Source organism: Cryptomeria japonica, chromosome 6 (genome assembly GCF_030272615.1).
Source record: "Cryptomeria japonica chromosome 6, Sugi_1.0, whole genome shotgun sequence".
Lineage (NCBI taxonomy): Eukaryota > Viridiplantae > Streptophyta > Pinopsida > Cupressales > Cupressaceae > Cryptomeria > Cryptomeria japonica.
In genome coordinates this window covers 300,573,614-300,589,096 of record NC_081410.1, presented here as the reverse complement: position 1 = coordinate 300,589,096, position 15,483 = coordinate 300,573,614, and the positions used below count along the sequence as shown (strand labels likewise).

At 35.1% G+C, this 15,483-nt stretch overlaps 1 protein-coding gene across 4 annotated transcripts in view; it reads left to right on the top strand.

Annotated features, from left to right (window-relative positions):
* Window positions 1-5,760, top strand: part of LOC131031531 (protein COFACTOR ASSEMBLY OF COMPLEX C SUBUNIT B CCB4, chloroplastic) — a 163,208-nt gene extending 157,448 nt beyond the window's left edge. For 2 of the 4 annotated variants that reach the window (XM_057962671.2, XM_057962676.2), the window contains one exon: window positions 5,131-5,753. In XM_057962671.2, coding sequence (XP_057818654.1) covers window positions 5,131-5,313 — 183 coding nt within the window. In that variant the 3' untranslated portion in view covers window positions 5,314-5,753. Of the gene's footprint in view, window positions 1-5,055; window positions 5,075-5,130 lie in introns of those variants that run through there. The other 2 variants (XM_057962682.2, XM_057962688.2) reach the window with 2 other exon arrangements.
* The last annotated feature ends 9,723 nt before the right edge of the window (window positions 5,761-15,483 follow it).

Genomic DNA, 15,483 nt, shown 5'->3' with positions numbered 1-15,483 from the left:
TAGAAAACCTAAGAGGTAATTTGTGGCTCTCTCTTTCTCATAAGAAGTAGCCGATGTGCGTTACCTTCCTAGGCTCTTTCATATTCCATGAATGTGTATGAGAGTGGGAATAGGGTCTCCATACTTAGTCTCACTTTTTCCCCTACACAGAAGGGACCGAATGGAGGGAGGACCTTCAAATTTTCTTTGGCAGAGATTCTAGACGAACCAACTAGTCTTGCATAGCGCCTATACTCTGTAATCTCCTCTTCAGTTACATTTTCTTTTTCCATTGATTCCTGAATGATTTTCTTCACACTCGTTTCGTGGGTCTTCTTTGTATGTTCCATGTGAATCTTCAGAGACTTCAGTTGTCATTCCAAACCTTTCTTGTGTTTCATCCGCAAGGCTCTTTAGTAACACTTGAGCTGTACCTTCTAACACATCTTTAGTAACCTCATAACCGAATGGTGGAATCCAATTTTTCCTTGGGACAACGGCCTCCATGAAGCGTTTGTCGGTTGTGAACATGAAGGTAATATCTTCTTTGTATTTCTCAACAATTTCCTTGGGAATCCTTTGTCTCCTCTGCATGTCGAGTTGAAAGAGAGAGAAATAGGAGGTAAACTCATTTTCCTTTGCCACATCGTTAGGAAATCTCCTCAGCCGCTCTGCAATCCAATGACCTACCGGTTTGTCTCGTAACCAAAACACTCTACCTTGACCAAGAATTTCTTGCAGAAAATAGAACAAAATACACAATGCTAGGGTTCCATACTTGAAAGGATGTTTCTTCTTTCTGCATTGCACAAAGTTGTTCAGAAATTGTTGTCTCAAAATTTCATAGAGATCAAAGTCCCTGGTTAACTCAACTATCTCATAAGTCGTGTTTACCGTTGTGACAGAAATGAAATTGTCCTAGTTGGTAAAGTAGAGTTTGTTTCCTATCATCATTGATAGATACTTTACAACCTTGTTTTTAAAAGAAGTGATGGATAGGGAACACCCATCAACGATCACCCCTGTTAGGTCCACTACATCCTTGTTCTTTGCCAATTTCGGAATTGGAATGGCCCCGAAATCACTCAAACAAGTAATAACCCTCATTACTTCCTTAGTGATATGATTGGTTTTGAATTCAAGTTTTAGCTCAAGGTTGTTTCCCATCATCTCGTTTGTCTACAAGAATGAACGTCTTCACATGAATGTATGCCCGGATACCTTCAGCCAACACAACTCCAATAGGTATATTGGAAAATGTGCCTACTGGATCAATTTTCATCACCTTGTAAGGAGTTTTCTCAAATACCAGACGAGACTTAGCCGCGATGTCAACAACTACGAGAGTAGCCATGGAAGTAGATTCAACAGATTGCAACTCAGACAGATTTGCCAAGAAACCGTAATTGCCTTGTTCGCCTTTGACACTTACAATGCTCTTCGACTTTTGGTGAGATAAAAATTTGTCAAAAATCCCCTTTTAACCTTCCATCTACTAGCTCACATTAAATGCTTATGCGTGTCATCAACTACCTCAATTTTCACAATGATATGTTGGATTTCCATGATGAGTTATAACTTAACACACTTTTGTCACTGCAACCTTACTTTCTTTGGTAGGGCAAAAGATATTTCTTTGATTGCTCCCACTGGGCCAAAGCCGCATGATCTTGAGTTACCAGATGAAGTACTTGCACCGGACCTGGGTGCATCCACAGTTTCTTCTTCGAGATCTTCTTCATCTCAACCTTTATGTCTTCTATATTGATTCTCTTCACGGGTTTATTTGGAGCTTTAACCTCATTCCTCCCACATTGCCTTGCCATGTGTCCGGATCTATTGTAGTTATAACATCTAACATTTACTGGACCTAGTCTTGACCTACATTGGTTAGCTTTATATCCAAAAATCTTGCATGCATAACATCGACCCTCAAAGTGATTATGTCTATTTTGATTTATAACTAAGTTCCTACATTGATTACCTTTGTGGCCATATTTATTACATACATAACATCTACTAGAGAAGAAGTTAGAATTTTGATTCATACCAATCTTACATTCTATTGCCTGATGACCTATTTTATTGCATTTATAACAAGAGCCATTAAAGAGAGTATTTCCTTTACTTACCTATCGCTCGACCGATGACTTACCTTTATCCTCCTTGGTGTATTTGTTGGGCTCTACTGCCTTTGTCAAAAATGGATCCTCTTTGTGATTCATGTTCGATAAAGAGAATTCGTTCGATTCCAATATTGCACCCTTTTTATTTTTCGAAGTCATCTTTTCAGCCATCTTCTTATCAGATATACTGGAACTAGGTTTGCTTTCTTGTTTCTTTGCTTTCTCTAGATTTACCTTTAGAGTTATCATTTCTTGTTTTAGCTTTTTGGACTCCTTTGATTTGTATTTCACCATTTTGTTTAAGTATTCCTTGGTCTTCTCATTATCTTCACTTTTGGTTTTTAGATATGTGATAGTGTTATTCCCTTGCTTGAGTTCTTCACTAACTTCTTTATGCCTTATTTTAAACTTCCAAATTTGTTCTCTTAGCTTCTCAATGCATTCATTGGCTAGCTCAACATTTTCTTTCAAATCTTTGCTTTCACTTTTTAAAGCCTCAAGATCCTCAATAGCATTTCTAGGATCTTTACTTAAATCCATAAGTTCAACCTTCTGGATCTCCTTTGAGTGGTTAAAATCTTCCAAAGGACTTGGCTCTCATACCAATTGTTGAATATCTGGAATACTAATAGAGGAGGGGTGAATCCGTATTCCCTTGAACTTATTAAAACTTCTAACTAACCAATCACATAACATAATTTTAATACAGTAAAGAAAAAACAACACAACACATAACACTGGATTTATACGTGGAAAACCCATTATGGGAATAACCATCAAGAGGATGAAACTCTGAAGTCGAGTGTAATATGTTACCAATTTAGACAGTACAAAGGTGGCACATTGTCGGTGGGGGCTCATTGCTCGGAGAATAGGCTTATAGCCAGAATACAAAAATTGAACTACTAGAATTGCATATGTCACATGCATGAGGCACAGTTCCATTGAAGTACACAATTGTCTTACTTTTACTATACATATATTGTCTAAAATACATTCGCATTTGCAGTCACAAAACTTTCGCATATACACTACGTACACATTAGTTGCTTATGAAAAACAACGTTGCACATATCTTGCAAAACTAATGAGTATATATCTGCACCAAACAACTTTGATAAGTCAGCTCAACCAGAGAGGTGATGAGACTGATATACCCACACGCAACTGCAAAATTGCTTCATAGGATGTCGGCTACAATCTTGAGTCAAAACACCTTGTAAAATACGCCTCCTTCATATTCAGATAGGAATGGATCCAAAAACTACCTTGACATGCCTTCAACATTTCCCGATGGGATTGAACCTAAGATGCCTTGTTGGATCACAAAATTGTGTGAGATAAATACTAAAAAAGTATACATATTGCATATTTAACGGAGCAAAAACCAAACCAAAAACATATGTCGGAGCAAACAACCGGACCAAACCAAAACTATGTATGTTGGACGGAACTACGTCAATGACATCAATGACAACATGCCAACACTATTTTCTTAATAAATATGAGAAACTAGAATATACAATGATATTGAAGTTGACACTAACCATACTATGTGGCTGCAAATCTTTAGTCACATAGAAAGTTGAAGCTTTTGTTATTTTTTGATACATTTAAATTATCTTACTAGGTTTTGTGTACTATGTCATTGCAATGGTATTTCTTATAGAACATTTTTAAAGATATCCTTTTCAATTTTATATGAACATCTCTTTCATGCACTTAGAAAATGATAAGCATTTGTTAGTGGATTTGATAATTTTATTCACAATTTTATTATGATCTAGGGACTTGTTGATAGTATTAGACAGAGGTCTAGATAAAGTGGCATGTTTATGTATTGTAAAAAAGCATAATGTACAATGATATGTAGATTGTTTGCCTCAAGTCTTGTTAAAACTTTTATTTGTATTTATTTGCATTTGTTGTGGTAAACAAGTCCTCTCTCTAGTGTTTGGGCATTATGTCCATTTTTCTTATAAATTGGTTGGATCTACTATGCAAATATTTGTTGATGCAATTGTGGTCGGAGAAGAATTTGTAGAGTTCAAAGTCCTCAACTTTGTAAATTCTACTCTATATATTTCACTTATTTTAAATTCCATTCTTAGCATTTTTAGATTTTATTTGTAGTCATTTCCTTCAACTTTATCAAAGTATTTAGATGCCAAATTACCCAATTTTCATTCCTAATCACCTTCCCATGTTTTGTCGAACCACAGTCCACACTAATGCATTTGTAGTTGTGTCTCCAAAATCTAAATTGAATAGGAATATTAGAAACGGTGAATTGGTTGGCATTTCTAAATTGCTCTCATATGTGCCACCTAGTTACAACAAATGTAACCCTTAATCAATTATTGTTTGCTCTAATTCAGATATCATTTGACGCCCTTTCATAATCTTTACATCTTTCTATATATTTTCTTATAGTTGGATTTTCTTTGGAAGCTTGAAGCAATATCTTGAAAGCCATTTTAGGACATTGAGTGCTTGCAACCCAGCTCCATGAGTATTTCTTAGTTTTATTTCCATTCTTCTCCTACTTGCATCTCTTTTCATTCTATTATCTCTTCAATTTTCATGCACTTTCTTCCCTAAATTTGTAACCATAATGATAAAATTTCAAAACCAAATATGTAACCATACCCTACAACTCCTTGGCACCTATAATACTTTCATTATCATCCCCATTATATACACTAAGTACTTCACACACTATAGGTGTTGGCAAGAGACACTGTTTCGGTGAAGATTGGTGCATGATAGTTGTTTAGGGGTTGTCATTGATGTCAACTCAATTCATAGATAACATCAGGTGTATAAAGAATTGGTTTACCGAAAGTCATTTTCTTCATAAGGCATAAGTCTGGAAAGTGGAACTCAGTAACCGGTAGAGCGTGAGATTATGGTGCACATTTTGATTTTGGTGATTTATTTTTGGTTGCAGTGATCAAGGCAGTTGATTCGAGGTTCTAGACAGATTATCTCGTGATCCTGATATCTGGTGTTGAATTGTGTGCAGTTTAGAGCTCCCGTATCCAGTAATTCAGTTAGGGCAGAGCTATTTTGGAGTAATGTGTGTTGCGGATTTGTTAGGATGATTTCGGTGATCAATTTCGTGTTTGAGATGATTGGGCCGACTTATGGGAAGCATTTTATCATCTTGTTTCAGTTCGCATTTGGATTTGTGATCAGATTGAGTTGACTTGGTGGAACACATTTCATGTTGTGTGTTATGCGGTTTTTGGAATCCGACATGGTTTTTTGATTCTTTTTTATGGTGCGGATGTATAAGATTGACTTGGTTGATCCTTTTGGTGTGTGATTAGCAAATAAAGTCTGTGTGAGAGAATTTGTAAGTTTGGTGAAGATTTTGTTGCTCGATATGTGACAGAGCAGAAGAACAATGTAGAATATCAAATCAGTTGCAGAAGACAATGTGAGCCTAACTAGAACTGTATTTTGACATAGTTAGATGCTACATTTTACTTCATTTATCATTGTAATCATTTTGTAATAGTTTGAAAGGTAGTGAGCCTTCCTCTGGGTTGTAGCACTTTTATAATTGAGAAGTGAGCTCTAGGCAGTGACCCCGAATGCAAATGCATTCCCCTTTTGTAATATTGTTCTACTACTAGCCATAGTATAATAATATTGTTGGTACTCAATCCCATCATGGTTTTTCCCTTTCCAGGTTTCCACGTAAAAATCTTGGTGTTATAGTTGTGTGGTTGTTTACTTTATGTTCTTGCACTTTGATTACTTTCTTATGCATCCGGTGATTTAAGAATCAACTTGATAAGTTTGCAAATTATAAAACATTGATTCACCCCCCCTCTCAGTGTTCATTGATTCCAATAATAGGAACTACGTATGCTTTAGAATTTGTGTGATTTTCTTACCAAGCACAAAGTACAATATGCTTAAGGTTACAAATTCCAACTTCTTTCATTGATATCAGTAGGGTTGAAAAATACCAAATAAAGGCCTATTTGACTTAAGTGCTCACGTAGTCTGAACAATTTTCTTTGTCCCAACTACATATTTGAGTTGTAACTCTACCCATATAAGCATTAGGTTCTAGTTCTTCAACCACCATAGGGACCTTTAGAACATTATGCATCACTTTTCAAAATCTAAAGGCTATGTGATCAAAGGATGTGACCACATTGCTATTTTCACTATCACAATCTAAACACCATTCCAATTGTTGTAAAACTTTGCTATTTTGTGTTTCTCTATGTTTTGAAAACCTTTTAGTGTTTCACACTTGGATGGTACCACAAGTCTTAATACATCATATTAGGACCAATATACACCTTTCCAACTAATTTGTTTATCATCAACCTTCAATTTGGGGGTGTTCTTTCTACCTTTTTTTCCCCCTTCTTTCATTTAGTTGCTTTTCAAATCTATGTTGAATATTCCAGAAAAGTAAGAGGGTGGGCGAATCAGTTGCCAATTAAAATCTTTTACTTATTCCACATAAACAGATCCGGTAAACTAATTCCTGATTACTTAACCATAAACAAATATAAGCATGAGAAAGCACACACATGAATCACACACATGAAACACCAAATTTTACATGGAAAACCAAATAAGGGAAAAACCACGGAGAATGCTAATTCTCCATTATGAAACACCTGTTAGGGTGACACTGATTAAGGTGAAATTTACAAAGGGTGGCATACTACGAGAATGGTTACTGCAAGTAGGCTCATCACCTGGCTAAAACTGCTAGAAAAGGGCTCACTATCTAGAAGAAGAAAAAAGAAAAAGAAAGAATCCACCATTGAAGCACAACTAACACAATTATGCAATGCCAGAAGAAACCTTTGGCTCACTGCCTCTGGTACCAAACAACAACAACACACTATCACATTGCTCAACCACAACTTACACAACCTCGCACAAATTTTCATCAACAAATTTTCTTCTTCAATCAACTTCTATATATTTTTCACTATAATCATCATTTATTTATACTGATCTCTTGAATAAGAAGTTTCCCAAGTCGCTGAAAGAAATTGCTGGAACACAATTTGAAATAGGTCTACACTAAACATTCACACAGTGGAAAGGAATGAGAAGTGGACCACACTACAAAGCACTACATCGATCAAAACATGTTATCCATACACCACAATTACCGGAGCAAAAACAGAACATTCAAGGTCAACCGAACTCAGAATGATCATATTAGCAACCACAACGCTGGATCACATCATCACATCCCGAATCAGAATAACAAAGATAAGGCATGAACAACTTAAATTGAAAATATTATCATCAGAACCAAAAATGCGAAGTGTTGGGCTATTGCAAATACTATCAAATATCATCATCATTAAGCACACTTCCAGAGGACCAAATCATAAGCATGACATCTCAAGGCAACATCTAACATCATACCACATCATACCAAAACCTTATGACTACAATTGCAACATATCAAAAATGTGGAGCTCAAACAAATCATTGAAATAGAGAATCAGTATGTTGACATCAATGACAACCATACTGACACACCATCAACTTCATATTTGTAACAATCTCCCCCTTTGTCATTGATGGCAACATTCATCAACGACAAACACATATTCAGATTCATAACTCATCTCTCCCACAAACATCTCCAATCTCTCGCCCTTTGACATCAAAGACAAAGGTGAGCAAGGAATCAACACATGTAACCATCTTCATATTCCACACAACTCCCCCCAAGAGGAAGCTCCAATCATTAGTCTAGACCAAAATATACATGGAGTTCCTTGGACTGATGCACTGCTAAATGCACTAGTTCAAACTAGGAAGGGGTGTTACCCCCAACTTCTGCCGAAGATACTCAAAAGTATCTTTGCATGAAGCCTTCATAAAGATATCTGCAACCTGTTCTTTTGTAGGAACATACTCAGGTTTTACTTCATTGTCCAACACCTTATCGCTTAAGAAGTTATACCAAATAGAGATATGCTTTGTTCTGGAATGTAGTATCGAATTCTTAGAGATATTTATCGCACTTGTATTATCACACATGATTGAGATCGGTTCATCAAACATCACACCAATATCCTTCAATGTCTGTTCCATCCAAACTGTCTGAGTGCAACATGATACAACTACAATGTATTCAGCTTCTGCAGTTGATAAAGACATAAAATCCTACTTTTTACTTAACCATGCAACTAACAGGGAGCCAAGGAAAAATGCTCCTCCACTAGTGCTCTTTCTGTCATCAACGCTTCTTTCCCAATCTACATTAGTATGAGCTTTTAGGGTAAAATTTGATGCTCTAGGATAACATAGTCGAAAACCTTTTGTACGTTTTAGATATCTAAAAATTATCTTTATTGCGGCAACATGTGACTCTTTTGAACCTTGTTGAAATCTAACTACAAGACAAACATCATACATGATATCTGGTTTGGTAGCAGTCAGGTATAATAGTCCTCCAATCATTGATCTGTACTTGTTTGCATTAGTCTTATGAGATTTATCATCATTAGTTAACTTGCATCCGGTTGTCATAAGAGTACATACCGATTTAGAATTCTTCAATCCAAACTTTTTCAACAATTCTCTAAAATATTTTGATTGAGAAATAAAAATATCTTTACTATTTTGATTGACTTGTAATCCAAGAAAGAAATTCAACTCACCGATCATAGACATTTCAAATTCCTTTTTCATTTCACTAGCAAACTTTTTGCACATGCCATTATTTCCTCCAATCATAACGTCATCCACATATACAATAACAATTAGGATCTTATTTGACTCAACTTTAAAGTAAAGATTGTTGTCGGCAAATCCTTTTTGAAAACCTTGATTCAATAAGTACTTGTTTAGCCTTCTATACCAAGCTCTAGGTACTTGCTTCAATCTATACATTGCCTTATTCAATCTGCAAACAATATCTGAATCATCTAATAACTTAAATCCTTCCAGTTGCTCAATGTAGACTTCTTTAGTTCTCCATTAGAAATGGTGACTTCACATCCATTTGATAAACTTTGAAACCTTTACATGTTGCAAAAGCCCAAAATATCCTAATAGCTTCCACTCTGGCAACAAAAGCACAAGTCTCTTCAAAATCAGTTCCTTCAATTTGAGTGTAACCTTTGCATACCAATCTTGCCTTGTTTCTTACAACACGTCCATCTTCATCCAACTTATTTTAGAACACCCACTTTGTTCCAATAACATTCTTATCTATCGGTTTAGGGACTACTTCCCAAGTCCAATTCTCCTCAATCTGATCTAACTCTTCCTCAATAGCTTTCATCCAACTCTAATCTTTATAAGCTTCTTCAATTGTCTTAGGTTCAACTTACGAAAGTAAACACAGTTTAACTTCATCTTCAGTAGCTTTACTTCTTGTAATAACACCTTTGTTCTTGTCTCCTATAATTTGGTTCTCGGAGTAATTCTTATGTACATATCTTAGAGTTTTAGATACAGTTGTTGGAGCAACCTGAGTTTCTTTTTGTTTATCTTCTTCTTTGTTGTTCTCTTCTTCTTCTTCTCTACTTTCAGACTCATCAGATTCATATCCTGCTTGTATACCAGAGTCTTTGGAAATATTTTTGTCAACCTTCACATTTACACTTCCAAAAAATCTATTCAATCTCTAATTGTAACATCAGTAAGCCTTTCTCTTTGTAGAATATCCTAGGAATATGCCTTCATCTGCTCAGCTGTCAAACTTTCCAAGATTTCCTTTATCTCTCCAGTGTAGCATTTACCTCCATATACTTTGAAATACTTTATTGATGGAATCCTTCCATCCCATAATTCATATGATGTCTTGCCAATTTGTTTCTGAAATAGAACTCTATTTGAGTGTATACTGTAGTATATATTGCTTCTCTCCAGTAAACCTACAATAGGTTTGCTTCTTTGTTCTTAGTTCTAGTTTCCTCATGTATGGCCATGTTCATTCTTTCCACTACACCATTGTGCTAAGGTGTCCTAGGGGCAAACAAATGTCTCATAATCTGATATTTGTTACAAAAAGTGTCAAATTCATCGGAAACAAACTCTCCTCCCTGATTAGATCTCAAGCATTTGATTCTTTTATCAACTTCATTTTCTACTCCAGCTTTGAATATCTTAAACTTTCTCTAACTTTTTTGTTAAAAATGCAACCCAAGGCATTCTAGAATGATCATCAATTAAGAGCATGAAATACCTCTTACCTTATAAACTCCTTATTCTGGTTGGACTGCATAAGTCCGTGTGCACCAAATCTAACAATCCGGTAGAAGATTGTTCCTTTCCTCTGAACGTTCCCTTTGTCTATTTTCCCACTTGACATTCTTTGCAAACACTGTTATTTGGTTTAGTCAGTCTCGATAAATCTCTTGTAGCTCTTGTAAAACTAATCTTCACCAAATTGTCAAAATTGATGTGACACATCCTCTCGTGCCATAGCCAATTTTCATTGATCTGAGATAACAGGCAATGTCCTGTAGCAGCCTCCAATCGATACATGTTTCCACTTATCCTTTTTCAAGCACTAATAATAGTTTCAAATCTCTTTCGGATCTCACAACCACCATCTTGAATAAAAACATTGTAACCATTTTTGCACATTTGTCCAACGCTTAAGAGATTATGATGTAATCCTTTGACATAGTATACATTGTCAGTGTTATGTTTTCCATCAAAAGTAATTGAACCTATTCCAACAATCTGTGTAGTTTGATCATCTCCAAATCTAAAAGAACCATCATCATACTTTTCAAGTTTTAAAAACTTATTTTTTCATCAGTCATATGATTTGAGCATCCACTATCAATCAACCATTCGTTTCTATCTCTTCTAACATGAAATGTTGATGCAACAGTTTCATCAACCTTAGATATCTCCTTATTATTGCTAGGTTTAGATTCATCTTTTTCTACCAAGAACAAACAATCACCATCTTCATAATCTAACTCATCATTTGAAATACCAACATTATCTTTAATATAGTAGGCTTTATTATTGAACTTTCCTTTGTTTTGTTTCTCTCTCCAGACATCTAGATGCATCATGACCAATCTTCTAACACTTAAAAACATTTAAGGGGTAACATACCTTTATACTTGTTGGTTCCTCTCTTCAGCTTTCTTACAAAGTTTGCTTCCATTTCATCCAGGCTCTCATCATCTAAATCTTCATCTGAAGCTTTTGTGGCTTTAAATGTTGTCTCAGTTCTTGCTTTGTCTTTACCAAACTTCCTCATCTCGAATGCAGTCAGGGTTCCATACAATTGTTCTCTGGTGATTTTGGACTGATCATAAGTTTCTTCAATAGCTGAAATCTTGTCATTACACCATTCCGATAAAGTCCTCATGATTGTTTCTATCACATCCTTATCATCCAAGGTGCCACCAAGATCTCTAATCTCATTCACTACACTGCCAACCTTCTGAAAATATCTCATTATGTCTTCACCTTTTTCCATCCTCAAGTTCTCATATCTACCTTTAGCACTCTGCATCTTAGCAATATCATTTTCTCCATAGATGTTTTTCAATCTTTCCCAAACTTCATAAGAAGTATCTAATGCAACAAACTTTCCCAATTCAGTTTTAGATAGGGCACTAAAAAGAACATAGCTTGCTCGTTCATTTTTTTCATAAGCTTCAATCTCATCCAAGGTAGTAGGACCAATTGTTGGCATCACACACTTCGTCTCCACAACTTTCCAAGTCTTGTAACTCAAAGAAATCAAATATCCTCTCATCTTCACTATCCAGAAACTATAGTCTGATCCTTCAAAGGTAGGAATAGTCAATTTATGTGCCATTGGATCTTCCTCAAGCGGTTAGTCTCACTTTCTAGGAACCAAATCTCTGATACCAATTGGTGAATATCTCAGACAATTGAGAGGGTGGGTGACTCAATTGTCAATTAAAATCTTTTAATTATTCAACAGAAACAGATTCAGTAAACTAATTCCTGATTACTTAACCATAAATAGATATAAGCACGAGAAAGCACGCACATGAATCACACACATGAAACACTATATTTTATGCAGAAAACCCAAGAAGGAAAAACCACAGAGAATGCTAAATCTCAATTATGAAACAACTGTTAGAGTGACAAATTAAGGTGATTTTTTACAAAGGGTAGGTCATTGCTAGAATGCTCACTACAGGTGGGCTCACTGCCCCGAAGAAGAAGAAAGAAAAAGAAAGAATCCACCACTAAAGCACAACCGCCACAATGCTACGATGTCAAAAAAATATTTGGCTCATTGCCTTTGGTACCAAATAGCAACAACACACTATCGCACTGCTCAACTACAATTTACATAACCTCGCACAAATTTGTATCAATAGATTTTAATTTTCAATTCACTTACTTTTATATATTCTTCATTATAATCATCATTTATTTATATTGATCTCTTGAATAAGAAGTTTCCCAAGTCAGCCAAGGAAATTATCGAAACACAATTTGAAATAAGTCTACACAAAACATTCTTGCGATGGAAAGGAATGAGGAGTGGACCACACTACAAAGCACTACATCAATCAAAACAACACATTATCCATACGCCACAATCACTGGAGCAAAAATAGAACATTCAAGGTCAACTAGACCCAAAATAATCATATCAACAACCACAACTCCAGAGCACATCATCACGTCTTGAATTAGAATAACAAAGATAAAGACATGAACAACTTAAATACAAAATATTATCATTAGAACTAGAAATGTAGAGAAATGCACAACACAACAAATATTGTCAAATATCATCATCACTGAGCTCACTTCTAGAGCACAACTTTCGGAGCACTAAATCATAGGCATAACATCCCAAGGCAACATACATCATACCAAAACCTCATGAATACAACTGCAACATAACAAAAATGTGGAGCACAAACAAATCAGTGAAACACATAATCAGTATGTTGACATCAATGGCAACCTTCCTGACACACCATCAACTTCACATTTGCAACAATCTAAGCTCACAATACTTCATTTAAGGGAGGGATGTAGTAATCTTTAGGTGAAATACACAATTGAGGTAGTTTTACACTTTCATTTATTGTTATATTAGAAAGGTATTATCTTCTACATTTTCTTTGACAATAGTTAAAAGTCTCACATCCTTTCTTCATTTAGGTGTACTTCTAAGACATTCTTTTGCAAATAGTAAAAATTCCTACATTGCTTTCTTAAATATAAACATAAAATAAATCCTCTTAAAACCATCTCTCTTCTAGACACTTAAACACAATTGCTTGTTCTTTGCATTTCTATTTGTTATTTTCTTGTTCACAAGCATTGCTCCTCATAGTTTCCTTCCTCTCCAGTACAATGCCTACCTTAATCGAGAACACAATTGCTTGTTCTCTGCATTTCTATTTGTTATTTTCTTGTTCACAAGCATTGCTCCTCGTAGTTTCCTTCCTCTTTGATACAATGCCCACCTTAGTCAAGACGTCTATCATTCTTCTTTTTTGGTATGTCTAGATGTTTCACTTGCACCTCTCCTTTGGTTGATGACTTTGACAATGATATCTTTATAGCTTATGTTCAATTAGTCGAACTTCACAAAGTTGTCTTGCAACTTGTCAAAGGCCAAGTTAGTACACTTGAGGATGACATCAAGCTTTCTTCCTTTATTGGCATGTTTTATACCATGATCCCTTTTTCTTTGTTGATGCATTTAGTACTATGATCATTTCTCAATTTGAGGGATTGCACATTGTGCAATGCATTAGTGGCATCCATCTTCATGCTACTTTTGTCTTTCACTATCTTAGCATATTGATGCTTCTATCTTTTCTCTTGTCATCCTTTCTATATACATGTTTAGCATTTGTATTCCTCTATCATGCCTTCAATTTCAACTTTTTGATTTGGGTTTTGACAAAATTATAAGTCAAAATGATAGTGGTTGCCCTACTTGGGAGGTAGCTAGCCTCAAGAGTTTCTGTTAAGTTACAAGTTCTAATTTTTACTAAAAAATGCTACTTGGGGAGTGCTTTGATTAGTTTGTCTTGTACAAACTAATCATAAAGGTTTACTTTGACTTGTACTTTGGTTTATATTCTATCATTACAAGTCATCTACAATTGAATGAGAGTAACATTACTTTGACATGTTCGTAGTTGTCTTCAATACCTTTTTGTGTTTGTCCCTACGAATTTGAGGTGAACTTATCCACCATTATCTTTACAATAGTTGGATCCAGCCCATTTAAATGGACAAATATAACATCGGCATAAATGAAAATATCTAGCAATTCATCGGATTTTTCAATATCTAACTAATTTATTTTCAAAATACCTTGTAAATAGTCTATATCTTTGATCATAGAAGCTGAACCAAAACTATATCGTTTTGGAGCTGCTTTTCAATCACATGATCAAATAACTTTTCCAAAACCTATGTTGAACATGTGTTGGTCATTATATAAATTTTGTATTTGTCTTACAAAATTGTGTATATCATTGAAGGCATTTTGCATTGCATCAAATGTTGTTTGAAACCTTGCTTTACACTTGTTCAAAATCTTTTTCTAAAACTTACACGTCTCTTTCCATTTTCTATGAAAATAAGGTTCTACCCCCACTCAGAACTCCAACTACCAAAATTTGGAAATCCACCTTCACTAGTTTGACCAAATTTGGAAATACATTTTCAATAGCTAACAACTCCATAATTTTTATGGCATCTTCCTCCTTGAAAAACTTGTCACAAGGAGTACTTATTTCCTTCATAATTTTATGTCCTGATATTGAATCAATATTTCATGCTTTTATTACTCTAATTATATCTTTCTATTCAATTATACCTAATATATCATTTTTTACAACCTAAATGAATGATGGAGTGGTAGTTGTAGTTGAGGAGTCAATGGGCCCAACTAGATGATTAATATAAGAGGTGAGATAAGCCACTATATTCTTCTATTCTTCCTCGATTGCCCTAACTTTGAATCATCAAATCAATAGAAAATCTAGCAATTAGCTTCATCTCCTCTATAGTTTGCTTCTTAAGAGACATAATGGTTGTTGTGGCATTCTCCAATTCTAACTTTTCTCGGGGCTTGTCTAATAATGGAGTTATAATTGAGCTTGCTTGATTACTTGTGCATCAATGATGATGATCTTTCTCTATCATGGAAGCTGATTGAGAAAAGTTATCCAATGTAGGTTCCATTGCCATTTTACTTTTCTAAATTATCTAATCAAACTACTTTGACGTATATGTTGTGGTTGACTCCTTTTGTTGGTATCGTCCTTCTACTACTGTATCATGATCCTTTAGATAATGGGGAGTAGGTGTTTTCATAGGAGATACATAGTCAATGTTCTCTTGGGAGATGGAGGAGTTCTCTTAGGAGATGGAGTCA